The sequence below is a fragment of the Bubalus kerabau genome, chromosome 5 (genome assembly GCF_029407905.1).
Source record: "Bubalus kerabau isolate K-KA32 ecotype Philippines breed swamp buffalo chromosome 5, PCC_UOA_SB_1v2, whole genome shotgun sequence".
Taxonomy (NCBI): Eukaryota; Metazoa; Chordata; class Mammalia; order Artiodactyla; family Bovidae; genus Bubalus; species Bubalus kerabau.
Genome location: NC_073628.1, coordinates 10,176,543 through 10,203,729, shown reverse-complemented (window position 1 = coordinate 10,203,729; position 27,187 = coordinate 10,176,543). Strand labels below are relative to the sequence as shown.

The window sequence follows — 27,187 nt, the reverse complement described above, 5'->3', positions numbered from 1 at the left end:
AAGTGAAGGAACACAGAGGCCCCGCCAGGTTGAGTTTTTATTCTGGAGGTAGGAGGGGGGTGGTCAGCATGCTCAGGTGGGGAGGGTCCAGCCCAGCTCCTCCAGCCCCCCCAGTGCATGCCCAGCCCCAATAAGTTACCCAGTGACTCAGCTGCCCTCCCTCCTGAGTCTGTCTGTTTTCTGCTCCGCCCCAGACAGGGCCAGTCTGGCTCAATAGGAGGGCTGTTTGTCCCTAGCCTGTGGGCAGTGCCACATGGCAGGCCAGGGGAGGGGCTGAAGGGGTGGAGGGGCCGCTCCTGGCTCTGAGGGGTCAGGACTTGGAAAACCACATCCTGGGCGGGCCAGGGGCACAGTCCCACAGCTCTGTGCCTAGTGAGCTGGTGGGCAGGGTAGGGCCACCATCACACCTCGACAGCTGGGTCTGAGCCGCGGCCCTGCCGCTGTAGCTGCTCCTCCTGCTTCATCTTGGGCTTCTCCGTCCGTGTGTGCCACACCAGAACCTGTCCAGGGAGGTTTCAGTTAGAGCCAGGCCCAGCCTCAGCCAAGCCTCTGGGGCACTCAGGATAGAACGGATCCTCCCACCTCCTGGACACACACCATGTTGGCTGCCAAGTATGAAGGGCAGGGGGAGGGGGAGGCTTTAGTGCCTCTGAAAGTCAAAGTGTTAGTCACTCAGTCATTTCCAACTCTGCGACCCCATGGACTATATACTCTTTTCATGGAATTCTCTAGGCTGGAATACTGCAGCGGGTTGCCATTCCCTTCTCCAAGAGATCTTCCCAACCCAGGGATCGAACCCAGGTCTCCTGCATTGCAGGTAGATTCTTTACCATCTGAGCCACAAGGGAAGCCAGTGCCTCTGAAATGGGGCCTAATCCCTTACCCTCTCTCTGTCTCAGGGGTGCCAAGAGACCACTTTCCTTCTCTGACTTCCCCTTCAGTAGAGTAAGCAAGCTCTGCAGGGTCTCTCCTTGTTCAAACACCCATCCTTGATCCTGCTCCGCAGGGCCTCATTCCACTTGTCCCATCTCCTGTCCATCCCAGAACCGGGTTTCTATGCCTACCTCCATCCCCTTACCCGAGTGCAGTTGGCAGCCCGCGGCTCCAGGTCCTTGGGATCTACAAGGTGGCTCAGGAGACTGCTCTCCAGATGGCCCCGAGGAGCAGTAGCATCAAACCGGGCATTGGGTTTAGCCAACAGCAAAGACAGGGCGACAGCAAATCCCGCCATATCCACTGGGAAGGGCCTGTTGGGCTCCCAGGCCGTGTGGAAACCAACAACCCGGCCATCCTGTACGCGAGGGCCCTCGAATCGAAGGCCGCCCACTAGCCCCACAGGCCACACTGAGACACCACGGGTCCAGCGCATCTAGCGGAAGTCGGGAAAAAAGATACAGGAAGTGGCCCAGAGGAATAGGAGGAGCAAGGACCACTTAAGTCACTCTGCCCCACCACTCCCCACCCAGGGAAAGTGATGAAGTGGGTCCCACCGGGCCTGCTTCCCCAGCCCCGAGCCGGTGCTCACCTCCTCAAAGAGTTCTCGGCTATAAGTGTTGTCATCGTCAGCAAAGTACACAACTCCCTGGGTACCTGGTGGGGGTGGGTCTTTCTCTCCCCCAACAGCACCCCCTCCACTCCGGAGCCAATCCAGGGCCCTGTTCCGTTGCTCTACACCTCGGGGCCGAACCCAGCCTGGCTCGCCCTCCCGGAGCCGCTGGGCCTTGGGGGTGAGGACCGCCAGGTGTGTGAAGAGGAGGCCAGAGGCAGCCAGCAGCCCCGAGACCAATGGGGTGGGGCCCTCAGCATCCTCCACCAGCAGCCAGTGCAGCCGGGGCACCAGGCTCAGGGTCTGAGACAGCCGCACCAGCTCCGCCTTCTGCACCAACCTGCAGTGGGAAAGATGCAGGAGGGAAAGGGGTGGCCACCATTTGCCCACTCCAGCAGGTACGTATGTCTTCTTCTGGGCCACTCCTAGCACCCTCATGACATTTCCCTGACCAGCACCCAAACTCCCTGTTGTTATTTTTTGGGTGAGTAGCTCAGCTTGTGAGATCTTGGGTCCCTAATCAGGGACGGTACCTGTGCCCCCTGAAGTGGAAGCGCAGAGGCCTAACCACTGGACCACCAGGGAATTCCCTCACCTGCCCTGTTATTTTTTTATTTTTATCTTTTTGGCCATGCTGCATGCCATGTGGGACCTTAGTTCCCCAACCAGGGATTGAACCTGTGCCCCTTGCATTGGCAGCACAGTCTTAACCTCTGGACTACCAGAGAAGTCCAAGTCTCCTTTTGATTTCCGGTTCTGTAGATAATACAGAACCGGAGTCTGAGGTGGGGGAGTCTTATAGACACTGTCTCCTGATGTCTGTTATTGCTGGGCAGAGGGCAGTGCCTTCTTAGACTAAAATGATTGAACCAAGGTCATCCCCGAGTCTCTTGTAAGTTTCTTTGCCCTTCAGATGGGCCTGCCCGCCCCAGGGTTGGCAGTGTGTGCATGGAGAGGGGAGGGTCTTAAGATGCCTAGCCTAGGTGGGTCAGCCATCTGATTCCAGGCAGATGTCAGCAAGCCCTTTTGGCTCCTTTCAAAACCACATTCCCCAGTTGGTTTGTATCACTAATAAAGCTACCTTTTATTAAAAAAAAAAAAAAAAAAAAAAGGAACACACTTAGCACAGTGTGGGACAGAGAGTAAACACACTACGTAACAACTGGTGTAACTATTTCTAGACCACCATATGACTGAATGGCCAAGTCCTTCTCTACTTTACATTAGTCAAGGGGTTCTCAAACTTCCTCACCAAAGGTTCCCTAAGGAGTCAGAGTGAACTCACTTGGCAAGTTCAAGTTCAGAATTTCTTTGAAACTTTATTGTTGTATCTTAAAATTTCTCAGGAATTTTTTACACTACTTCATGGCACATTTGGCCACGCCACATGGCATGCGGGATCCTAGAGCTCCCAACCAGGGATTGAACCCGCACTCCCCACGATGGCAGCCCGGAGTCTCAACCACTAGACCACCAGGGAAGTCCTCCTGTCTATTGTCTATAGAAAAAAACAATTTCCCCAAGATCTCTGAGTAATGATGTGGTTCATTTAGCCTGACATTTGGCAATGCCTTAGCCTGAAGAACATCCCCTGGCCCAGTGCCTCCTGAAACTCATCATCAACCCCAGCCTCTTGGTCCAGGCAGATCCTGGGTGAGTCAGAGCCCATACCTGGCATAGGTGGGGGTAACAACATAGATAGTAGGAAGAGCCTCGGGTTCAGGGGGCTGGGCAGGGGCAGGGGGTGGGCGACGGAGATCGGCTTGCAGCTGGGAAATCCTCAGATCCTTCTGCCGAAGCTGCTCCGCTGCTGCCCGCAGGGGAGGGAGGCAGTCACATGGCTGGCCTGGTCCCAGGAAACAGGGATGGGGGCAGAGAACCACAGGATGTTCAGCATCCCAAAGAGCTATTAACCTTCCCATTCAACTAACCAATGCGGGGCTCTCCTTACAACTTCTCTAACAGCTTTTCTACACCTAGGGTGGTGAGGAACTCGCTGCCTTAAATAGCAGTGCCTCTCCAACTTTAACAATTCCATCCATTACAATTTTCATCTGTCTATTAAGCTGATCACCTGCCTCCATCCTTTGTACCTGCTGGGCCTAATTTTGCCTTCTGGAAGCATAACGAACAAGTTGATCTCCTAAAACAGGGCAGTCTTTCAAATACCTGAGAATCATGCAGTGGCCCAGTCTCTAAATCCCTGCATAAGAGGCAGGGTTCAATCTGTTCCGTTGGCTGTGTGACCAAAGACTCATTAAATTCATTGATTCCATCACTGGATAAATATTTATTGAATGCTCCTCCTGGGAGGCACTGCCTTAGGTGCCCGGGCTGCAGCAGGAAACCACACAGACATGGTCCCTGCCCTCATGGAGGTTTCAGTTTAGTGGAGGAGCTGGACACTAAGCAAAGAAACAAATTAATAAAATTATTAGAAACTGTGGTAAGGGCTATGAAGGAAACAAATAGGAGGGAGACTTAAAAGAGGACCCAGAGTAAGAAGTATGACTTTTAGCTAAGGTGGTCAAGGAAAGCCTCTGTGAGGCGGTGACATGTCAGCGAGCTGAGACCTGAAGGATGAGAAAGAGGCAGCTGGGGAAGAGCTGGGAGAAAAGGTTACAGCACAGACAGGTTAAGTGCTTAGAGCAACGAGCGTGGGGTTTTCGAGAAACTGTCATGAAGCCAGTGTGGCTGGAGCAGAGCGAGCGAGAGGGATGGGAAATGGGGTTAGAGAGGCAGACGGCGACGGGATCACGCGGGGCCTGGCAGGCTCTGGGAAGGAGTCTGATTTCACCCGAGGTGCGGCGGGCAGCCGCGGTGCGTTCTGGAGAGGGGAGTGCGCCCAGGGGCCACAGAGGGGCTGTCGGAGGACCGAGCCGGATGAATGGGGTCTGCGCGGGGCTTCATCCCCAGGGCGGGATGCACAGCGGCGGGATGCCCTTCGGCCGACTCGCCGCACCCCCGCCCCGCCCCGCTCACCGAGCTGCACCAGCGCGTAGAGGAGGCCGGCGATCGACACCAGGAAGTAGGCGAGGAACACGTTCTTCAGCTTCAGCTTCATGGCCGCGCCGCCGCCGCCGCCGCCGCCGCCGGGGCAGGCGGGGTCCGGCGGGGACAAGGGGTTCCCGCCCCCCGCCCGCCTGCCAGCCTGAAAGCCCCGCCCCTGCAGCGGCCCCGCCCCGTGTCCCGCCCTCCTCACGCTCTTCTCGAGCGGCTCCCGGGAGCTAGCGCTGGCAGCGCCCGTCTGGGCCCACTTCCGGTCAGTCTGCACACCCCCTTCCCTCTGGGTAATTTCCGGTCCCATTGCCTAGTTCTGGGAACCACGGGAGTGGGTGACGTCATATCCGGCGTGTCAAGCGTGCCTGACCGGTGGTCAGGAGCCAAGTAAGGTAACGTGGGAGTGGCTTTGAGACCCTCCGCCTTGATCTCCAGTCCCTGTGAGCATATTTTCTTACATTCATTCACTCACCCATCCACCAGTCACTGCACGCAGTGACAGTAGCTCAATAAATAATTGCTACACGAATAAGTGAAATCTACAGCCCTGCCAAGCCTAGACAGCATATTAGAAAGTAGAGACATTACTTTACCGACAAAGGTCCATATAGTCAAAGCTACGGTTTCTCCAGTAGTCATGTATGGATGTAAGAATTGAACTATAATGAATGTCGAGCAAGGAAGAATTGATGCTTTTGAACTGTGGTGGTGGAGAAGACTTGAGAGTCCCTTGGATTGCAAGATCAAACCAGTCAGTCCTAAAGGAAATCAGTCCTGAATACTCATTGGAAGGACTGATGCTGAAACTGAAACTCCAATACTTTGACCACCTGATGCGAAGAACTGATTCCTTGGAAAAGACCCTGATGCTGGGAAAGATGGAAGGCAGGAGTAGAAGGGGACGACAGGATGAGATGGTTGGATGGCATCAGTGACTTGATGGACACGCGTTTGAACAAGCTCCAGGAGTTGGTGATGGACAAGGAAGTCTGGCATGCTGCAGTCCATGGGGTTGCCGAGTCAAGACACAACTGAGCAACTGAACTGAACCGCCAAGCCTGTGCTCTGGTTGTCTCATATAATCCTCACTGTAATCCTTTGATAGTCTTAATACAATTTAGGATGTCTGTGTGTTAGTCACTCAGTCCTGTGTGACTCCTTGCGACCCCATGGACTATAGCCCTCCAGCCTCCTCTGTCTGGTAGAAGTAGGTAGCCATTCCCTTCTCCAGGGGATCTTCCAGGAATTGAACCTGGAACTTGCACACTGCAGGCAAATTCTTTACCATATGAACCAAGGAAGACCACAATTTAGAATACTATCACTCTAAAAATTGATGTTGCAGAATTTTGATCATGGCAAAAATGCAAAACTAACATAGTAATGAACTGGAAAATAGCAAAGGGCATTCATTTCTGGCATTTCATTAATGATTAATCAACCTCTTGTAGATGTTCTAGTATGTCCACTTGGAATCAGGTCCCTTGCTGGGATGAAGAGTTTACATCAATAGCATTTTCCCAGCACATCCAGCAGTAGTTTAAGAGCAAATTGCTCTTCAGCGTTGTCACATTACCTGTCCACTTAGGTATGAGATAGATTTTTGTCCCCATCTTACAGGTAAGGAACGAAGATTGCCCCAAATAATGTAATCCCCACTGTGCAATTTTCTATGTGCCTTCTAGATACCTGACTCCAGGATTCTGTACTTTTTCTTTCCTCTGACCCACACTTCATAAACGTATGACAATAGGGATGGGGGTGGGATGCCAAGGCAATGAGCTATCTCCCAGGGAATTAACTGGAAATATTTCTTGAGCTGAGGAATTTCCTGAACACACCCCCAACTCCTCACCGGCATAAACCATCCTAAGCAGTAATTTTCCCAAACCAACCAACCTAGTTTCTTGTTAAAATAATCTCTAAGACTGTGGCCAATCTGCAAAATGGAGGAAACCATCTCCTGTCACTGATACAAACGCAAATTTTTTTAATACTGCTAAAGAAAAGCAGTCTTGGGCTTCCCTGGTGGCTCAGTGGTAAAGAATCCACCTGCCAATGCAGGAGACACAGGTTCAAACCCTGGTCTGGGAAGATCCCATATGCTGAGGAGCAACTAAGCCCCTGTGCACTACAACCATTGAGTCTGTGCTCTAGAGCCTGGCAACTGCAACTGTTGAGGCCACGAGCGACAACTACTGAAGTTCGAGTGCCCTAGAGCCCATGCTCTGGAACAAGAGAAGCCACTATGAGAAGCCCATGCACTGCAATGAAGAGCAGCCCCCAGTCTCCACAACTAAAGCAAAGTCCACGCAGCAGTGAAGACCTAGCACAGCCAAAAATAAATTTTAAAAAAAGAAAAGCAGTCTTAAGTGTGAGACCATCTAACATACAGCTGTTTCTAGAGGGACCCCATTAGCTCTAGTCACCACTATGAACGAGGCCCCACTAAAGTCTGACGATCTTGCTGGGTTCCTTCGTGACATACTGGCCATCAAGCAAGCTGATGAAGGCTTGCACTCAGTCATTCTGCTCAACCAACAAGGCATAAGCTGAAAATGTCAGGTCCTTGGGCTTTTAAGGGTCTGTGGTTCAGGCCAGAACTAGAATCCAGACACCAACAGTAATTAATGGTTTCTCTCTTTATTGTTTCTCCTTTTATCAAAACCTGTCACAGCTGGGGGCCAAAAGGAAGTAAAAAAAAAATTCCCACAAATATCCCCCCAACTTGTCCCCAGTGAGTTCTCCCCCACCCGCTACCCAGGGCCTTGGGCCAGCCCTGGGCACACATGATCATGTCCCCCACCCTCAGCCTCCTCCCAGCAATAAATACAGGTGACCGTGATTCCATGAAACCACAACTGATTTCTCCATCTTGAATGCCCCTCAAGGGGACAAAATTTTAGGAGGCAAAAGAAGTCTTGCCCACCCCCATCTTGAGGAGTGTAAACTTCTTTCCCCCAAGGGGACAGGGGAGGTAGAACGCCCCTGTCAGAACTGCAGTAGCTCTAGATAGAAGCAGGGAGAGGAAAGGTTGGGAATGCCAGGGAAGAGAATGATTTCCAGCAACCTCACTCCTTTGATCCATTCATCCCTTCTCAGGGAAAGGGGTGGTCCCAGTGTATCAGGGGAGGGCTGACAACAGAAAAGAACCAGGAGGAAGAAATAAAAGGACGGAGGAGCAGTTTGGTGGGGAAGGAAGGGGAAGGAGAAGAGGAGGCCAAAAGCTGCCGTCATCTTCTTCCAAGAAATGGCATCAACACGCAAGGGAAACAAATGGAGAAGGTGTGGAGGAGACTGAGGGCTCCCAAAAGAAAGTGAAGGGCAGCAAGAGCCCTGTGATCCCCAGGTCTTCACAGGTGAACGTGCTCCAGTTAGAGCAACAGGATATTTGGAGATGAAGGGAGATTTAGAGTCAATGGGGTGGGAGAGGTCGGGAGATCACAAAAGAAATTCAGAGCCCAGGGATAGCCCTCTCATCCTGCCCAGATGCTGGCAGAACCTGGATCTTGAGATCAAAAAGGTGAAGCCTGGGGAAGGTCAAACTCCAGGGCACAAGGAAGAGTAACTATCATGACCCTCACACCCCACCCCAACATCCCTTCAGTTATCGCAGATGAATAGTCCAGTCAGATGCCACGTTGACGCCAGGCTTGCGCAGGATCAACACCGAGGTCTCAGGGTCATGCTGGAAGGACAGGCGGCTTTCAGGAGATCCTGATGGAGGAGGAAGAAAGAGTGCCAGGATCAACAGCAATTACTTTCCTGTAGGTGGGGGGTCCCCAACCCGGAGGCCAGATCACTCACCTTTTGTTTGGAGTACCACGGTTGCTGGCTTTCCGGCCCCTATTATCACCACCCGCTCGATCCAGATTGGCGTCTCAAAGTGGCCTTTGGGGTCTGCGGAGCTGGAGGAAGCAAAAATGGACACCCAGCAGGAAAACAATTATCAGAGCAGAAAGGAGGAGAGCAGAGCAAGGTCAAGACAGGAGAGCACGGTGAGCTGTGTGCATCCCGGGGCCCAGCCTCCTCCTCCTGCAAAGGCTGCCAAGGAAGAAAGCTCTTCCTCCTTACCTGGAGACCAGGGTGTTGCCAGAGAATGAGAATCGACGCAGCAAGAACTCATGGCGAGTCTGATAGTTGAACGTGTGCCCATCATCTAGAAAGAGCTCTCCTTGGGCCGTACCCTGAGCAGGAAGTGGGACAGGTGAGAGCCTGAGCCCCAGAGGGAGTGAGGGGCACCTGCCCTGGGGGACTGCCTCCTAGGAGGGTGGACAGATGGAGGTGGCAGCTCCCTGCCCACGCGCTCACCTGGAGGCTGAGTGCGACGAAAAGAGTGATGGGGTCGTCCTTCATGCAGTCTGAAGAACGCCGCACTCGCATCCACCGGGGCACGATGGTCCCTCCACGCTGGAACACGGGGATCTAGGGCAAGACCAGTGCCAGGATGAAGCAGTGGTGCTGTACCTCTTGCAAGTCTGTGCCCCCTTAGGAACTGGACTCCACCATACACACTCTCTCCCCTTCTGGAAACCTAGAGGCACATGGAGCTGGCAGCTGGGCCAGGCATACTCACACTGCTTAGAGTTACAGGCAGGTACAGGGTCTGCGGACCATGATACTTCTGGTAGCTCTGAACGTCATACCACACCTGTGGGTGCAGAAGATAGCCTCGGTCACTCGCTGCACAGAAGACCCACTCTCTTCACTCTCTCTGACCTCCACCTTCTTTCCCTACCATGCCCTTCCTTAACTCACCTCCCCTTGGCCAGGCAGATAGACCTGCACACCACGAGCCTCGGAGTCTGATACAGGGTGAACCAGCAATGCATCCCCTAAAACACAGCAGAATCCACTCTGAACTGGAGGATCGGTTCCCAAAGAGGGAGCCCTAAAGAACCTGCCCCTTTGCACCAGCAGCCTCTGACCCTCCTCCCTTCCTGCACATCCACAGACATATCCCCCACAGTGCTTGCTTCTTCTCAGCCCTACCCCAACCCACCACTAACTGTCCTCGTTTCTCACCAAGCAGGAACTGATCATCTATACTGAAAGTGGTCACATCCTTAGGATAATGCACCCACAGGGGCCTAGGAAGGAAGCAAGACAAGAAAGGAAGACACCTGCAGTTTTGGTGGAAGTCAAAGATGCTACCCCAGGAACTGGCAATAAGAAGAGCACAGGCATTAAGACCCGGATCTGGCAGCCAGTAAGGCTTCAGCTATGCAACCTAACCTTGGACCAGATATCTGGTTTCCCAACCCACCTCCCTGCTGCCTCCTCCCCAGCTCCTTCTGGAAAATGTTCTGCAGAGCGACCTTCCAGTGGCCACTTTATTATCCTGGCCTACAAGGCCCTCCAGGATCAGGTCGTATTTTCCACTCCACCTCACCTACCTCTCCCTCTGGTTCGTTACCCCTGACACACGCTGTTTTTTTTTCTTCCTACTGCTGGAACACACCAAACTGGTTTCCATTTCATATGTATGCACTTGCAATCTCTCCTGCTTGGAACATTCTTGGACCACAAGTGGCTGTCTTACTCATCAGACAGGCCTCATCTTTACATGGCCTGTTTGTGGAACTTAATTCCATTACCGTGTTCTACTTTTTACTAACAGCTTGTCAGTGTTGGCAATTTTCAAATTTATATATTTGTCTACACGTCTCTCTGTCTTCCTCACAAGGGTAGGACACTTGTCTAACTTGTTTCAGGCTCTGCAGGTCATGATGGATGATGCCTGGCATGTCAATAAGCACTCAGGGACGTTTACTGCTATTCATCCCCACTGGTCTCCTCTCACTCTTCCCCTTGCAATCAGATTTCCCTCCTTTACAAGGCCCTGGCGAATGAAGAAAAGAGCCCAGAGATGGAACCCGAGCCACCTCAGTCCACTCTCCACAGACCCAAGTGAATGCCTTACCTCATGACTGGGATCCCCTCGCGATGGGACTGATAGAAGAGGGTGTACCAGAAAGGAAGTAAGGAGTATCGCTGGCCCAGGGCATCTCGAATTATGTCATGGTACTGAGACGGTAACAGCCACGGTTCCCGCCGACCAGTGTCCAGGTGGGCATGAGCCCGGAAGAATGGCTGGTAGGCACCCATCTGGTACCAGCGCACAAGCAGCTCTGGCTCTGGATTTTTGAAGAAGCCTCCCACATCCGCTGGAGAGGGGAGGGAGAAAGCAAGTTGGAAAGAGGGTGAAGGAGGGCTAAGGAGCTCCCCGAGGCCCTGGCCTGGACTATCGGTTCTCTGCTCAAGCCTAGGGTTCATCTGTGCCCTCTACCTTGTCCCTCTCCCGCCAAACCAAGGTCCCAAATTCCTCCTCCTCTCACCTCCACAGAAGGAAAGTCCCACCAGCCCCAAGCTGAGACACATAGGAATCGAGATTTTCATGTGGTCCCATTCAGCAGCATTGTCCCCTGTCCACACGGCTCCTGAGGAAGAGAAGAGGGAGGGAGTTTACATACAGTTAAGGGCTCGGCCTTAAGACAGCTGACCTCTCTGACCTGTCACACCTGCTCTGGGGCCCCCAAGGTCCTGCTGAAAGTGGCAGAGTTCGCCAGAGCACTCAAATAGGGACTGGCCACCCCATGCCCTGCCTCCCTTTCAATGCACAGCTGGAAGGAAGCATACCACTCAAAGGATGGCTGCATGGACAGACCTCCCCTAGAACCAGACCCAGGTCCCTCTGCCAAATCTCTCCTCCAAATCTTACCGAAGCGCTGGGAGCCAGCAAAGAAAGCCCTGCTCAGGACAAAGGGGCGTTCGATGCCCCCGGAGCGCAGCACCAGGCCATCCGCGGTCGCCATGTGCTGCATGGGAACAGGAAAGAGCGGTGGTAAGGGGCAAAACCAGCTGCCGTCAGCGCCAGTTCTCGGGCCTCGGTCTCGCCTCAGTCCCTTACCACGTAGAGGCCATAGATGTTATGCACATCTCGGTGCTCCCAGCCCCCATAGTGCTGGGCATCCTTGAGCATGGTGACCTCAGGACCGTTGAACACAGATGGTTCATTCATGTCATTCCAGACATAGAGGTTGGGAGCCGAGCCCTGAGAACACAAGGCAGAAAATGGGAACAGAGGACAGAGGGGAGGAAGACAAACAGTGTGAGAGCAGAGAGCTCCTGGGAGTTCAGACAGATGCACCTCTCAGGGTCCTCCCAGGATCATCAAGGGCCCTGATATCTTACAAGCAACCAACCACAGCAGGGTTGGCAGGCAGAGACTGACTCCAAGAGGTAGTGTGGGAAAGACAGGCTGCCGTACCTCGTAATTGTCAAAGTGAAACATGTTAGCCCACCAGGCCCTCATCTTGGGATTGGTGAAATCAGGGTAACCAGCTGCGCCTAAAAGTCAAAGATGGCTTTAAACCCACGAAGGGCAAACTGGCCTCCACGCAAGCTCCCTGGTCTCCCAATTGTCCCCCCTCATTTCTGGACCCACCTACCTGGCCAGCACCAGCCTTCATAGTCAGAGCCATCCCGGGTTTTAACATACAGACCCAGATTCTGCAACTCTTCGTGTACACGGTAGCCAGAGTCCACCTTGATGTGGGGGTCCACAATGGCCACCAGCTGTGGGCAAGGACCACAGGTGGTCAGAGCTCTCCAGGGATATCGTGCCTGAGAAAACTAACCACGGCTGCAGCCCTCTTACCTTCCGCCTCTTGGAGGCCAAATGCTCAAGCATGTTGCGGGGCTGAGGGAAACGGCTGGGGTCCCAGGTGAAATACCGCTTGCCATCGGCATGCTCAATGTCCAGCCAGATGACATCGCAAGGCAGGTTGTGGTCATCGAAGCCCTGATCCACTTCCAGAACGTCAGCCTCATCCCGATAGTTCCAGCGGCTCTGGTGGTAGCCGAGGGAGAAGAGCGGGGGCAATGCCTGGGTCCCTGCAGGTTCGGGGTGGGGGGGGACGGGGTCACAGCGGGGTCAGGCTCAACCTGGAGCCAATGGAGATGCCCGGAAATTCAGGGAGATACATGGGAACTGGGCCAGAGAACAGGCCAAGGCACAGGACTGCTGAAAATGCACAGTCACCCATCTCAGGGAGACAAGGATCAGGAAAGCAGGCTGCAGGCCGACGGAGTAGGGGGGCCACATACCTGTGAGACTAGCGTACTGCCGGAAGACATCGAAGACAGAGGGCCCGAGCATCAAGAAGACATCGATGATGCCGCTCTCAGACATCCAGCGAACATCCGTCTGTGGAGTCTCCCCAGAGCCCTGCAGGTAGTCCAGCATCTTCCCAAACAGGGTCTGCAGGGAGGACCAGAGAGAGGTCTGACCCCACCCTCCTGCTTCCCAAGCCCGTGTTCTCCTGAGTGCTCTCACAGCGGGCTCCTTGAGCCACTTCGGGCTGGGGTTAAACGTCACCTCCTCAGCGAGGCTTCTCTCAGCCCCCTCACAAGCAGCCCTGCCCATCCTCCCCCCACAACCGCTGTATTTCTTTCGCAGCGCTTACCACCACTGAGCTCATCTAGACCTGTTATCTATTTAACCTCTGTCCTCTTCCTTTCCTAACTCAACATACAGTATATTCCCCACATGGATAAAGGGGTCTAGCTCTTATTGCAAACTCAATAAAAACGTATTGATGATAAATGAAGGAAGGGAAACACCCTCCCCATGGGTTGTGTCTTCAGGGAGTGCCTGGGGAACTCACAGGCTGCTCACGAGGCCAAGGCCCGTCTCTCACCCAATCCCCAACAGGTATCCAGACAGGCCACCCTACCAGCCTCTTCAAAGCAAATGGCCCAGCACGTACATCTGGCTCAAGGCCCACTGATCCCTCCCCACGCCTGTGCTCTCACCTTCCCGGCAGTGTTGGAGGATATGTCAACCCAGGTCTCTGCAGCGTTGAGCCAGAAGATGCCTAGGTCCCGAAGGGAGCTGTGTGCCAGGAGCACGGGCACAGACCCGTACAGGGCCATGCGGTTGTACAGCTCATACTGGAACACATCCAAATTGTAGAGGCGATACGGCTCCCCACCCCTGCAGGCAGACAGACAGACCAGCCCTTGACCGCGGCACACACAGGATGAACACTGGCCCCTCTGCCCTTTCTCCAAGCAGAAAATCTGACCGCCAAAGGCACCCTGGGCATGGGGAGTGATCCAGGCTCATCTGGAGTATCCAATCTGTATGCACATTCCCCACAGCCCTGACTTCTGACCGGTTCCCTCCCCCGACCTTGATGTCACCGTGGGACTCACTCAGTGACTTTCAGCCTGAGGTTGTCTGCGTGCTCGGGGATCCCATACACATGCTCCATGCCTGGCAGAGAGAAGTCCAAACTCACAGACATGGGGCCTGGAAGAGAAGCAAAAGATAAGCTCCGGAGCTGCTGCCTGACAAGGACTCCCTGCGCCCCTGCCCAAAGCTCTCCCAGCCCCTACCGTAAGGCTTGCTGTCAGAGTGAGTTTTGAATGTCTCTTCCCAGGCTCCCGGCTCATCATGCTCTGGCTTCCCCTGGGTCTCATCTGGCTGGAAGGAGGAAAGTGGACCACTGCCCAATCACACACCAGTTCTCTCTCTTTCCTTGCCTGTTTTCTAAATCCCATCCCTAATGGCAAGACTAAGCTCAAACTTCTTGTGGGCCTTTCCCCTCTGACCTCCCAGCCAGCCCCGTGCTCCAACTACCCACCCTCACCGACTTGCCTTGTCGTCATCCCCAGGTGTTTCCTCAGGCTGGGCCCCATCGCCCTCAGCTGGTTCTTTTGATCCTTGCCTGGAAGGTAGGAGAGCTGTCTGCTCCAATCCAGAGGGGGCGGGGACGAGGGGCTAGTGGAAGGAGGGGTGAGGGAATAGAGAGCCAAGGGTCCAAAGGAACGAAGGCATTGGAGGAACGGACTGAATGTCAAAGCTTGGAGAGGGACCCCCAGTGAGCAGGTAAGTGTGCAGAGGATGGGGAGAGACATGAGAAAGGGAAATGAGAAGGAAATGCCACCCGGAGGTGCCTTCCAAACACAGGCCCAGCCACCAGCCTCTGCCAGTGTTCCAGAAGAGACAGGCAGGCAGGTTCAAGGGCGTGGGTTTGGAACGCCAGTCCTGGCCCTGCTGCCTCTACCAAGAGACTCTGGCCCCACCTTCCCTTGCTGGGCCTCAGCCTCTTGGGCTGACACACAGTTTTGCAAAGGCAAGTGAGTCACAACCATGGTCAAGCCTCTACACACGGTCAGGCTTATATGCAGGGACTTAAAACAACAGATTCTGCCAAAGAATGCTTTCAAAGGCAGCTGGCAAGCAGCTCTGCCCAGGGCCTCAGTGCATGCCAGCTGAGAGCCAGGAACCCCAGCAACAGGCAGCATCTCTCCACCCTCTGGCAAAGCAAGGAGCTCCCTACACTCCTCAAGGACGTTCAACGTTTCATCTTCCTTCTCCCAGGGGACTCCCAGCTAGGGGAATGGAGGACAGGAACCAGAGACCATATAGCTGGGGTAAATGGGCGAATAAAGGGAAGGGCATGGAAAGGTCCGGGGCACCTTCCTTGGGGGCCAGAGTGAGGGGCGGGTAAGGGCAGAAGAATAGATACAGTACCAGTGGTCATGGATTTACCTAGAGAAAACGTTCTTGATCCTATCCCAAATGCTACCAAGCGTGAGACTAACTTTATCCGAGAAACTGGGGCAGGAGGAGATGGGTAGGGAAGGGGAAAAAGAGGCACAAAACCAACACAAAAACAGAAACATAAAAGTGAGTTTCAGTCGACAAACTTCCAGAGATGGGGCAGGGGAAGAAATAAAAAACAAAAAACAAAAAAACAAAACAAAACAAAAACCAAAAAAAAGAAAGAAAATAAATCTGGGAAATGTGATGGTGTGAGAGGGGGAAGAGGGAAAGGCAGATCTAGGCAGGCCTCCCTGAGGAGGTGCCCAGGGTACAGACAATGGACAATGTGACTGCCTCCTGGTCTGTACAGGACATGGAGAAAACATCGAGCCAGGTCTGCGTCCTACCCTCCCTGCTGGTCAGTTTCTCCCAGCCCCAGCCCCCACCTGGCTGCACTGCCACCTCATCTCCTCCCAGGGCCCCAGTGCCAGACCCCTCAACACCTCTAGGTTCTTTCACACTAGGTCTCCTTCAGTGCTTGACCCCTGTACTCACGAGACCCTGGGGGTCCTCTGGTGCTCTAAATTTAAGAGTCCTCGGGCATTGACACTGAGCAGAAGGCTGCGGTCCTCCAGCAGGTCAAGGCGGAATGGCCGTGCCGTCAAGATGATTTTATAGGGTCCCTCGGCGACGGTGAGCTCCACACTGTTGTCATCCCGGCCAGAGACAGACAGCCTAGGAAAGAGATCAAAAAGGATCTAAGGACATGCAGAGTGCCAAGAGTAGCCATGACACTTAGAAGAAGGGCAAGTGCTAAGAGCTATACAGGAAGTGTGGTTAACAGTACAGGGACAGACAAGTTTGACCAAAGGAACCAAATAAAGAGCCTGGAAACAGACCCAGGCATACTCAGAACTTTGAAATGTAATAGACATTGTGGCAGTTCAGTGAGGTCAGGAGGAAAAATGTTAACAATAATAGGAAAAACACATTTTCTGTAGAGGAAACAAATGGTATCACAATCCTATCTCATTTCAGATACAACAACTCCAGACAGATTATGACTTAAAATTTTCAAGTAAAACCTTTGGAAGAAACTATAAAGAAACGTTTTTCTGACCCTGAGGTTCAGATTATTTAAACACAACTTAGAAACTGTGAACACCAGGCTAATATACCTGACAATATAAACTTCAGAATTTTGGTTTATTGATAGATACCTTAAGGGTAGTCAAAAACAAGAAAAAAGTCTAAGAAACTGTCCCAATCTAGAGGAGTCTAAGCAGACTTGACGACTAAATGTAAAACAGAATCCTAAATGGGACTGTCAGGCAGAAAAAAAGACTAAAAACTAAGGAAACAATAAAATATGGACTTTAAGCTACAAGGGTATATTGTACAACTCAGAGAATATAATCGATATTTTATAGTGACTATAAATGGAGTAACACCTTTAAAAACTGTGAATCACTACATTATACACCTGTAACTTACATAATACTGTACATCAACTACACTTCAACTAAAAAAAAATGAAAACAAAATTAAAAAGAAATTTTTTTAAGAACTTTAGTTAACAATAATGATCTATTCATTAGGCATGACAAATATACAACAATGATGTTAAATAACAGGGGAAAATAGGAATTCAAGGTATAGAACTCGTCTCATAATATTCTTGAAACTTTCCTATAAATCTAAAATTATTCTATAATTTTACAAAAGTGAAAAGATAAGCTACAACCCAGGAAAATACAGCTGTAAAACATGTACATAATAAAGAACTGGTATCAAGACTAACGAATTTCTACAAATCAGCAAAGACAACATCAAAGGAAAATGAGCAGAGCCGTAAACTTCCGATTCACAGAAAAGTAAACCAGAATGACAGATAAACATAGAAAGATGAGGACATGTTCAATGTATCGTTAATAAACTGGAAAGACAAGCAAGCCAAGACCATCACATGGTATCATCCTACAGCCCTTCACTGACAAAAGTTAAGTCCAATAGTACCAAGCGTTGGAGAAGATGCAGTTCAGTAAGTCTCATATATTGCTGGTGGAAGTGTAAATTGGCCAGCCACTTTGGCTTTATCTTGGAAAGTTGATTATTTCCATGTTCTACACTCTGTAGTTCTTCTTTTAGCTATACATCACAGAGAAACTCCTGCACAGGCAGACAGGAGACATGGACAAGAACGTTCACGCCAACACTGTGAAGAGTAAAACACTGGAAAGAACCCAAATGCCCATCAACACAGAAATGGAGAAGTTAAGTTGGGAAATATTCATATAACATAGTATTATACAGCAGTAAAAATGAATTTCTAAAGCTACATGCAACAGAGTTAAATACGTAAGTGAAAAAAAAGAAATCCCAAAAGATCTCATTTACTAAAATACTTTCCCTACAAAGCTCAAAACAAACAAAAGCTCAAAAACAAACAAAATCACAGAATTTATCACTTAGGCACATGCACATATGTATGTATGTATATGTATATGTATGTTTATATACATATACACATAACCTAACTGTGAGAACAAAAAACCAAGGGAGTAATAAACTTTCGAGTAACAATCACCTCTGAAGGAGTCAGGGGTACGGGGCAGTAAGATGTATGTGTTTGGGTTGGGTGAAGGGTTTATCATGCTATTTTCTACGTTAAATACTTAACAGAGAGCCATGCATGGAACAATGACAGTGTGTCGTGGCCCAAGTACTTGATTAATCCTATCCTGAATATCTGGGGAGAAAGAGAGGAGGGAGGAAAGGAGGGAGGAAGGGAGGGAGGAAAGAAAGAAAAAAAGACAACAGAAAAGAAAAGAGAAGAAACAGACAAGACAGTGGGATGGGACAGGAAGGGAAGGGAGGAACCAATTACAGAGACACTGTATTCCTGGAAGGCAAGTTCCATGGCCTTGCTGATTTCCTCTTATACTGAGAAAGCTGTATTTGTCTGCTGAATGCACAAAGATAAAAGGTGAAAGAGAAACCAAGCAAGGGAGTTCCCTGGCGGTCCAGTGGTTAAGACTCTGCTTTCACTGCTGAGGGTGCAGATTCAATCCCTGGTGGGGGAACTAAGATCCCACAGGCCACCTGGCTCAGTCAGTCAATCAACAGAGAAAACAACTGAAACAAAGGAAGAGATGAAGGAAGGTTGAGAGCAGCAAGGTGCTATTCATTTATCATTCCAATGTGGAAAAGAAAGTCAGCTGCCAAATAAAGGTTCCTTAGGAAGGAGGAAAGGGCCATGGAGATGGCTGTTTCTCAGGGGAAATTTACCCAGCTGTTGCGGGATCGGCCACCAGGACATCCGGCACACGGTATCGGGGCCTCCGGGGCTCGAGTTCATCGATCCTGATGCGAGTCATGTTCTTCTGAAGTCCTTGGAGCTCCAGCACCAGCACCACCTGTGGGGGCAGAGGTCAGGGAGTGGAGAAAGGAAGGAGCTACACAAGGAATGCCCTCTGAACCCACTTCTCTCCTGAGGGGATCTCCTCCTGGATCTCCTCCTTCTAGCCCTTTGCCTAAGGGATCTGAAACCTGAATTCCTCACAAAGTAAAAGTCCCATGGTTAGATGGCATGGGATGTGGGCCATAGGTTTCCCCTTCCCCAATTCCCCCCGGCCATTTCTCCACCCCCATCTGACTCTTCCTTTTCTCCCCTGACCTTGGTGACTTCGTTGATCAGATGGACTGTGAGCGCATCAGGACCAAGCTGCAGAGAGTCCAGTAAGGCTCGGTAGGGGGAATGGCCTGGCCGTATGCTTCGCTGCCTCCTGTCAAGTGAAACAAGTGAGAAAGGGGTGGGCTTCCCCAAGGCCCCTAAGTCCTTCTATCAGCTGCAGTGACCCACGCTACCTCACCTGCCAGACACCTCCCACATTACCCTACTTTCCATTCCAGTCTCCCAGAAATATCATACTTGCAAAAGGAACTCTCTTCACAGGTCTTAAAGTTGCTTCTATCCACAGCGAAGGTAATTCCCAGACAGACCCCTAAACAGGCCAGTACCAAAGCGGTCCAAGACCTAGAAGGAAAAGGATGACGAGGGAATAATCAGAGCAGGGTCAGAAAGGGCCCCACTTCAGAGGTGAAGGCCTTTCCCCACCACAACCCTAAAAAGAGAGCAAGCTAAGACTCCTACTAAACAACAAAAGAAGGCACACTGGACCCAGGGTTAAGTGTAAGGCCTGAGGAGTTGGCTCACTCACACCTTCACTTCAAAAGGCAGAGGAAGTGGACAAAGGATCCCTGGCCTTCAGAGGCCAGGTATTGACTCAGGTTACATCAGCCTCTCGGAGGAAAGGCACAGTAACAGCCAATCCCAGGGGAGGTGGTAGTATCCTATGTGTAGAACAGAGAAACAAAGTCACGCCATGCCTTTCCATGGGCAAGACGCTGGGGGGAGTGACAGTGAAAAAGTTAAAGATATACCCTCAGCTAGCCTGCTGGCCACACTTCCTGGGGTCCTAACATCCCTAACGCTCTAATCATCGTGCTCCTCAGACCTCCACTCCTGTATCTTTGACATAAGTCACCACTATCACCACTTGAGCTTGAAAAGAATAACAAGAGCTAACCTGTACTGAGCTTCCCTTGTAGTTCAGCTGGTAAAGAATCCGCCTGCAATGTGGGAGACCTGGGTTCAATCCGTAGATTGTTAAGACCCCCTGGAGAAGGGAAAGGCTACCAACTCCAGTATCCTGGCCTGGAGAATTCCATGGACTGTATAGTCCATGGGGTCACAGAGTCGGATACAACTGAGCGACTTTCAACTTGTATAGAGTCCTAATATACATCTAGGAGCCTGGCTAACTGCATTATATAGTTTTTAACTCTATCTGTAGTTTTCAGTAGTGTCAATGCCCAGGTCTCACCCCAAAGTTCTGATCTAACTGACCTGAAGTGGGACCTGGGCATCAGATTCTAAACTCCCCTAAATAATTCTAAGGTTTCCAGGGCAGCTCAGTGGTAAAGAATCTGCCTGCAATGAAGGATATGTGGGTTCAATCCTTGGGTGGGGAAGATCCCCTGGAGAAGGAAATGGCGACCCACTCCTGCATTCTTGCCTGGGAAATCTCATAGAGAGGAGCCTGGCAGGCTACAGTCCATGGGCTTGCAAAAGAGTTGGACACGACACGGACTGAACAATAACAAAACAGTCCCAATGGGCAACCAGTGTTCAGAACCAACTTTTTTATGCACTAACTCTTTTCCCTTTGTTTTCTTGGTGAAGGTAGGATTGGAATTGATCTCAGATGGGTACATTGAGACATAAAAGATTCAGTAATTCATCCAAAACTGAACAGACAGTATGAGGTGCCAGCGGGATTGAACTCTGTGTGACTCTGGGGCTCAGGTACCGCACGATGTACAGCACAGTGCACCAACCACCAGCAGGGCCTGCCTCACTGAGGACCGTCACCCTAAGGTTACTACAAACCTGCCACTTCCCCAACATGCCATCAAGTGACAGACAAGGGACTAACAGGCTTACTTAAGCAAGTCAGTTTGTTAAGGATATATTCTCCATTCTGAGTACATCCTAAACAGGCATTCTCCAACTTTAGTGTCTGTTAAGAATTATGAGCAGTGACTGTTAAATGAAAATTCCTAGGTCCCAGGGAATCTGCATTTTTTCCCAGTGACTGATCTAGGAGCACACTTTGAGAAAGTGTTCCATATAGGAGAGGGAAAAACAAAACAGACTTCTCACCACTCAAACCCTGCTAGCCAGAGAGTAGGGCCTACTAAACACACGGTATCCACCACTAGCCTCGGTATCAGCGGTAAAGCTAAAGGTAAAGAAATTCACCAGGAAGGAGATTATGGAACAGAGTAAGCCCTCCAGTTCCAAAAGAAAGGGCAAAGCATACCAGGCCAGACAGAAAGGTGAGGGAAACACCAGGCTTTGTGGTTTAATAGGCCAAGCAGGAACAAGGAGCAGCAAAACAAGCAGAAGAAATGCTCCCAGAAAACTCAAAAGCAAGGCATGTGCGCCCCCCCCACCCCCACACCACAAGCAGCAGTGACTGCAGCAGACACTATGAGCCACTGACCCCATGTCTATACCGGCCCAAGGCAGAGGTAAGCAGAAGTACATGAGTTAAATACTTTCTGGAGTCTTATTTGCAACATCTGTAAAATGGGTTTGGAGAGATGCCAATGTGGATAGGATTTCTGAAGATTTTTCAGATGTAACCTGTTGGAAGGCCCTAAGAACTCCGGAAGGCCTCGAACGCCTCTGAGCAAGAAGTGGTCACAAGTCAAGGTTAGGAATGAGTCGCAGGGAAAGGTGCACCCGTTTATTGTTTCAGATCACAGGTTTCCAGAATAGGATTTACGATCCATGCTTTTCCACTGCTGCCAACAGTACACGCCTCTCCCCACCCTAATACATCCGTTAGATCCTGGTAAATACTTTGTGGCACTGATTGACTGCTTCAAGCCGTTTTTTCCGTAATATTAACTAGAGAACGCAGACCAAATCATTGTTGTGTTTGAGCAACATCGTCCAGGTTGACTGTGAACTTACGAGATCCTGCCCCAGCCATGCCCAACGACCGTGAACACCGAACAAGCCAGGGATGGTGTCCACGTGAAGACCAGGGCAGGGCAGGGTCCGGGCCTCTCGAGAGAAGGGCAAGGGCAGTGGAAAGCAAGACTGCTGGCTACGGTGCTTCCAGCCCGGCTGGGGGCCGCAGGGCAGCAGGCTGCATTCCCGGAGGCCTGGCCGCATCTCGTCCCCCGCCCCGACGGCCCCGCGCATTGCAGGAAAGAGGTGGCAGCGTTAACCGCCGCAATCCGCCAGGGAGGGCGGCGGCTGAGAGCGGCCCAGACCAAGAAAAACGCACGGCTGCGGCCTTCTAAAGCCACCGGTCCGGAGCCCCAGAAATAAGGGGCCCCCAACGCCGCGCGGATCTAATGCGAGGAGGCTGGGGAAACCTGAGGCCAGCTCCAGAGAAACAAAGAGTCCTCACGAGGCCGGGGATGGCGGAGTCTCAGGATAACATACAGAAAGGAAAGATACGGGATTTAGGGGCCTGGGGGCGTCCCGTGCGCGCCCCCGGGATCCGAGCTCCTCACCGCCTCCTACGCGCCTCCACTGCCGCTACCGCCGCCATCTTGTGCCGGGTTTGCTCCTTGACCCGGAGCTTCCCCTCCCCCAGCGCGCGTTGAGCCACGTATCTTAGCGCCCGCCCCTTCCGGCCTCCTGATTGGCCCGACCGCACAGAGGCCGGGCGTTTGTCCCATTGGCGGAAGGAGGGTTACGCTAAATGTTCATGGGGGCGGTGCCAGGGCGGAGCTTGAGGGAGGGGGCGGGATTGTTGAGTCAGGCGCTGTCCGACTTGGCTGGTCCTAAACATCAGACAGAAGCACTGAACCCTGTTTTTCTCAACTTGGCAAATTTTATTTAGAAAAAAGGGTGGGGAGGAAGAAAGTGACAGCGCTCTTTTAAGCCAAGGTCTTAGAAGAGAAACCTCCCACCTTTCTGCAGCACCTTGGCCCCCTCTCTCATGGCTCAACCTCCCTTGGCTTCTGGAGCATGGAAAGGCTATGTGCCCTGCCGGAGAGTGGACGGTAAAGGTGCCTGGAAACGGCCAGAGAAGAGGCCCAGGCGGTCAATGTTGCGGTGGAGGACACTGTGCAGCACAGCCAGATGGGGTCCACCTTCACCCCCACCCTCCCTAGAGAAGTCCCGGATGAAGCGACCACGCTCCGACTGGAAGATGAACTTCTGGGGCAAGGGCCCATGCTCCCGGAGAAAGCCCCAGACACTGAGCAGCAGCAGACGCACTTCAAAAGGTGCCAGTTGACTAAATACCTCGTGCATATTCCCCAGGGCTGGTGGCAGGAGGCTTCCCTCAGCCATGACAGCCACCAAGGTGCAGGATGCCTCCAGGTGCCAGGGGGAATGGGTTGTGTCAGGGTGGCGAGAGGCTTCCCAGTGGCCCAAGAGGGCAGCCAGCAGCCCCCGCAGCAGCACAGAGCAGTAGCACAGGGCTGGGGGAGCAGCTGCTACCAACTTTAGCAGCTCAAAGAGCAGAGGCTGTTCCCGGAAGCGCCTGCCAATGCGGAGATCCCGCTCCACAGTGGCCCGGGCATGCTCCTCAGGAGGCCAGGCTAGCTCTGCACCAGCTGCATCAGGACACACACTCTCCACCAAAGTCACTGCCACTGCTTTGGCTGCCTCTGGGCTCAGGGTGGAAGCCCCCCAGCAGCCTACACATTCAGTACCCCCAGGGGCACTGCAGCAGTGCACCAGGAGGCTGAGGAGGCTCTGGGTGTTGTAGATAACTTCTTGCTGATTGCGTGACTGGACAAACTTGGGTGGTTTAAGGCCACGACCGATGACTCCAGCGTGGAACACAGACCAAATCCCTCCAGGACCTGGTACAGCTGCAGTGTGCCGCCGGTTTGTGTCCAACAGGGAGGCAGACGCCAAAGGAGCTGTCACAATGGAGAGAGTCTCATTGTCCCCATCCACTTCCCCTCCAAATAGTTCTGTGTTGCCACGATGTAAGGCTCCCTCAACTAGCAGCTGCAGCACAGCTTTGAGCCCCGCCGGGCAGGTCTGGGAGAGGCGCAAAAGAAGCTGGGAGGCGGAAGCCACCCCTGGGGGGCCGTGCAGCCTCAGAGAAGCAAAGAAGCGATGCACTCCAGCTCTCACCAGTCCCAAGAGTTGGGAAGGGGACAGGGCTTCTGGGGGGAAGGGACAAATGGCCAGGAGGGAGGCAGCAGCTTCGGCTACTTCCTCCTCAGGATGGAGCAAGAGAGGAGCCAGGTCAGACAGATGAGCTGAGGCAGACTCCCCGAACCGGGCCCCTAGGGCCGCAGGACCCTCACCACCTTGCTGCTCCCACCCCACAAGCAGCGCCAAGTTGCGCAGGAACCGGGCCGTGAAGGGAGGTTGCAAAGTTCCTGCGTGTACCCTAGCCAGGCAGCTTCGGAAGGCCAGGGGCAGGAGGCCAGAGAGACTGACCACCAGCCCAGCATATAACTGAGTGGCCAGACTCAACTCTTCAGGGCTTCGGGCCCGGCTCAGGAGGTGGCCCAAGGCCTCAGGTCCACAGCTAGGCCGGGTATAGACGGAGAGCAGGCCGAGGAGCTGGTGTTGCCAGAGGAAGCGTTTCCGTTCCAAACGTAACGTCTCTCCACACAGCTCTCCAACGTGGTTTCTGAGCGCATCTAGAAAGGGCACGGGGCGAGGGGGTGGCGGTGAACTCAACAACCCCTCCCCTAGAGACGGTCCCCAGTGATGAACCAGTTTTTGCAGGTGCAGCAGCAGCAGCTGGATCAGCCGGTCACATGCCTCGCGTACAGTGTCTGGCACAGCCAGGCCCTGGGTGGTAATGACAGAGGCAGGCATGGCTGTGTCCACCAGGAACTGCAACAGGCGGTAGGCACCTGCCCCAGAGGCCTGGCTCACCAGGTGCACGGCCAGGTTCAGCATGTTGTCCAACTCCTCTCGGGGAAATCCCTGCAGGTGTTGCTGCAGCTGACTCAGCACGGCTGGGGGTTTAAGGCAGTCTACCAGTTCTCCAGAGACTGTGCCCAGCAAAGCTGGTGACATGACTGCTAGCTGCAGGAGGAAGGGAACTGTGGCCTGAAGGGAGGGGTCCCCACTCCGGCCACCAGTGCCCCCTGCCAGACTATCGTGGAACATTCGGAGGAGCTCCCGTCGGATGCTGTCTCCATGCCTGGAGGCCAGGTGCCCTAGGATGCCTACAACTGAGGCAATCTTGGGCACCCGTTTCTCCCCAGGGATGGCAGGAGATCCAGGGAAGGGGTCTGCAGAGGGAGTTTGAGAGGAGCCTCCACCACTGCCACCAGCTCCACCTCCAGCCCCACCATGAACGCAGAAGTCCTTAAGGCCACATGAGAGAACTCGAGAGATGATGGTGCCGGGAAAAGAGGAGCCAATATGTGCCACAACCCAGTCGAAGTGTGGGGAATGCTGGACGGAGGTATCCAGCAAGGCATCCACACAGGCATCTGGGCAACTGCCAATGAGAGCCGAGAGGCACTGAACATAGATGTCCATCAATGTGCGTGTGGCCCGACAGCCCATCCACAGCTGCAGCAATTCATTGAGAGACCCAGTGGCATGGGGCACACGCTGGTGCTGGCCTGAGTAAGTGCTGCTCAGCTGCCCCATGAGGTCAATGGACCATGCACTAATCACAGGTGCCCAGGCCTTCGGGTTGGCCCGGATGAACTCAGACAGCACCTGCTGCACTTCCTGCACCACATCCTCTAGACCAGGACCCCCAGCAGGGACATGGGAAGGTGGCGGTGGACGGAGGTGAGGTGGGCCAGCCACGGGGTTTTCATCCAGGGCAGCCAGGTGGGCCCGGACACTCTCATCGAAGACACCTCGCAAGTGGTCGAGCACGGCAGCCCGAGCAGGTGGCAAAGAGCGGAGCAGGAGAAGGCCACAGCGAGCGTGCTCCCTAGCAGAGAGCTGGTGGCCCAGAACAGGGTCTACACCAGTCAGAAAAGCCTTAATTTCCTGGGACAGCTCCTGAGCACTGTAAGGAAGCAAAAAAAGCAGGGTGAGAGTGTTGGAAGATGTAGAACAAGTTACATTCCCTCTGTGAGCTTCAGTATTTTTCTATGTAAAATAGGGATAACTGAACCTCCCTCATAATGTTCACAAAGTATGGAAGCACCATATCTAGTTCACGCTAATTAATAAATGCAAGCTGTTTTTCTTTTAATAACAACAGAATCAGTATTAGGTAACTCCTGGAATAGATCAAGTTCTCTTTTAAGTACTTTACGTGTATTATTTCAATACAGGTAACAACCCAGTAAGGTAGATACCATTATGATCCCATTTTACAGAGAAGGAAACCAAGGTTAAATAATCAGACTCTAAACTCCAAGAGGGTAGTTAACAGTTCTCTGCTCTTCAACACTGAATCCCCTTCTCCTGGAGCCCCTGGAATATGGGAAATAATAATAATTTGTTGAATTGAATAAGTATATTTTGTGTTCCTATAACATCTGATTTAAACACACCTTTTCAGCTTTACAGCACTCCCCCCTCCATACAACTCAAGTACCCTGGATTTTGCCCTTAATGGAAAGAAAATTCTAAGCCCAAATTTGCCCCTCATTAAGGGCTCTTCCTCCCCAAACTTCCTTCCATATTCTGCAAGCACCATAACCACCCACCACTTGGACTCCACCACATCAACAACCACTACCGTCCCAGTACCCTCAATATGCCCCAGGAACCAAGGTGCCCAGGGCAGAGACAAGGTAATGCCTTCCAGCCCTTCCCACCCTAAAACATATGGGTTCAGTCTTAAGAGGTTCAGGAGGCAGTATCATGGGGAGAGACAAAATTCCCTTCCTCTTTGTGAGTTTTCTGCCAAAGAAGACAGCATCCTCTAGAGACTGGTAAGCTCTGACTGTGCCATTCCTCTCTGGTTCCTCCAAAACAAAAACCAAAACCACTCAACGGTGAGGGGAGTGTCTCCGTTGGAGGGCGAGGGAAAGGCTAGAAGAAAGCATTCTGTGGGATTCTGGGGGGCCTGGGTGCTCAGGGAGTCCCCATGAAGTCAGGGGACTCTGGGTTAGCTCGGGTCTAAAAAGGACAGGTCACCCGGGTTCCCAAGAATTGATATTCCCAACTCTTGGAAAAGCAAGGCCAGGATAGGGGGGTAACTATACACTGGGCTTTAGGGGCAGGCAGTACCGAGACCTTGGGAGTGCGGGCACTGTAGCCCAGAGTTTTGGTGAGGCAGTCCCTGAGTTCGGGGAAGACCGGACCAGGAATCTCTGAGAACCCCGACGCGAGTTCTCGAGGTAGGATCCGGGTTTCTGCCGAGAAAGCTGGGGGTCGGCGCGGGACCGCGTGGGAGGGAAAGATGCCAGGGGCTCTGACTACCTGAGCGGCGCGGGACCGTGAGTGACCGGGGCAGGACCGGGAGGCCCTGGGGCCCCGGGAGGGTCGCACAACGCAGACATCCCGGAGCCCTAGACCGAGCCTGAGGCGGGAGCGGCGGAGCGCAGGGAGCGCATGCGCGCTGACTGGAAACTCGAAAGGAACCAGCGAAAAGGCTTCT

The 27,187-nt window shown here is 52.5% G+C and overlaps 3 protein-coding genes across 6 annotated transcripts; all 3 read right to left on the bottom strand.

The window, feature by feature from the left end:
- Window positions 1–19: 19 nt before the first annotated feature.
- Window positions 20–4,722, bottom strand: B3GAT3 (beta-1,3-glucuronyltransferase 3). The gene is made up of 5 exons (XM_055581067.1): window positions 4,529–4,722; window positions 3,218–3,392; window positions 1,526–1,886; window positions 1,079–1,369; window positions 20–500 (listed from the first exon to the last, which is right to left on the bottom strand). Exons 1-5 carry the CDS (start codon window positions 4,608–4,610, stop codon window positions 402–404), a joined length of 1,008 nt encoding a protein of 335 aa, XP_055437042.1. The 5' UTR covers window positions 4,611–4,722; the 3' UTR covers window positions 20–401.
- A 2,450-nt stretch (window positions 4,723–7,172) lies between these two features.
- GANAB (glucosidase II alpha subunit) lies at window positions 7,173–22,373 on the bottom strand. Of its 4 annotated transcripts, none has more exons than XM_055581050.1 (25): window positions 22,197–22,373; window positions 19,033–19,137; window positions 18,778–18,886; window positions 18,390–18,517; window positions 15,657–15,836; window positions 15,108–15,173; window positions 14,207–14,280; window positions 13,949–14,032; window positions 13,766–13,862; window positions 13,364–13,544; window positions 12,656–12,809; window positions 12,207–12,442; window positions 11,998–12,124; window positions 11,817–11,896; window positions 11,457–11,600; window positions 11,268–11,364; window positions 10,885–10,986; window positions 10,470–10,713; window positions 9,572–9,636; window positions 9,305–9,381; window positions 9,123–9,197; window positions 8,858–8,971; window positions 8,621–8,733; window positions 8,354–8,454; window positions 7,173–8,263 (listed from the first exon to the last, which is right to left on the bottom strand). In XM_055581050.1, exons 1-25 carry the CDS (start codon window positions 22,232–22,234, stop codon window positions 8,154–8,156), a joined length of 2,901 nt encoding a protein of 966 aa, XP_055437025.1. In that variant the 5' UTR covers window positions 22,235–22,373; the 3' UTR covers window positions 7,173–8,153. The 4 variants fall into 4 exon arrangements, 3 of the variants coding, with proteins under 3 accessions (XP_055437025.1, XP_055437027.1, XP_055437026.1); XM_055581052.1 differs by lacking the exon at window positions 22,197–22,373 and adding an exon at window positions 21,646–22,014; XM_055581051.1 differs by lacking the exon at window positions 15,108–15,173.
- Window positions 22,374–22,499: 126 nt separating this feature from the next.
- Window positions 22,500–27,175, bottom strand: INTS5 (integrator complex subunit 5). Its single transcript, XM_055581049.1, has 2 exons — window positions 27,010–27,175; window positions 22,500–25,642 (listed from the first exon to the last, which is right to left on the bottom strand). The coding sequence occupies exons 1-2, from the start codon at window positions 27,087–27,089 to the stop codon at window positions 22,666–22,668; spliced, it is 3,057 nt and encodes a 1,018-aa protein (XP_055437024.1). The 5' UTR covers window positions 27,090–27,175; the 3' UTR covers window positions 22,500–22,665.
- Window positions 27,176–27,187: the final 12 nt, after the last annotated feature.

Coding starts and splice junctions, on each gene's coding strand:
- INTS5 (XM_055581049.1), bottom strand. CDS start 27,089: ATGTCTGCGTTGTGCGACCCTCCCGGGGCCCCAGGGCCTCCCGGTCCT. Junction 25,643..27,009: donor CACGGTCCCGCGCCGCTCAG/GTAGTCAGAGCC, acceptor GCTTCCTTACAG/TGCTCAGGAGCTGTCCCAGG.
- GANAB (XM_055581050.1), bottom strand. CDS start 22,234: ATGGCGGCGGTAGCGGCAGTGGAGGCGCGTAGGAGGCG. Junction 13,863..13,948: donor CTCTGACAGCAAGCCTTACG/GTAGGGGCTGGG, acceptor CTTCTCTTCCAG/GCCCCATGTCTGTGAGTTTG. Junction 9,382..9,571: donor AGATGATCAGTTCCTGCTTG/GTGAGAAACGAG, acceptor GCTGTGTTTTAG/GGGATGCATTGCTGGTTCAC.
- B3GAT3 (XM_055581067.1), bottom strand. CDS start 4,610: ATGAAGCTGAAGCTGAAGAACGTGTTCCTCGCCTACTTCCTGGTGTCG. Junction 3,393..4,528: donor CTACGCGCTGGTGCAGCTCG/GTGAGCGGGGCG, acceptor TCCTGGGACCAG/GCCAGCCATGTGACTGCCTC. Junction 1,370..1,525: donor GCCGAGAACTCTTTGAGGAG/GTGAGCACCGGC, acceptor GACTTCCGCTAG/ATGCGCTGGACCCGTGGTGT.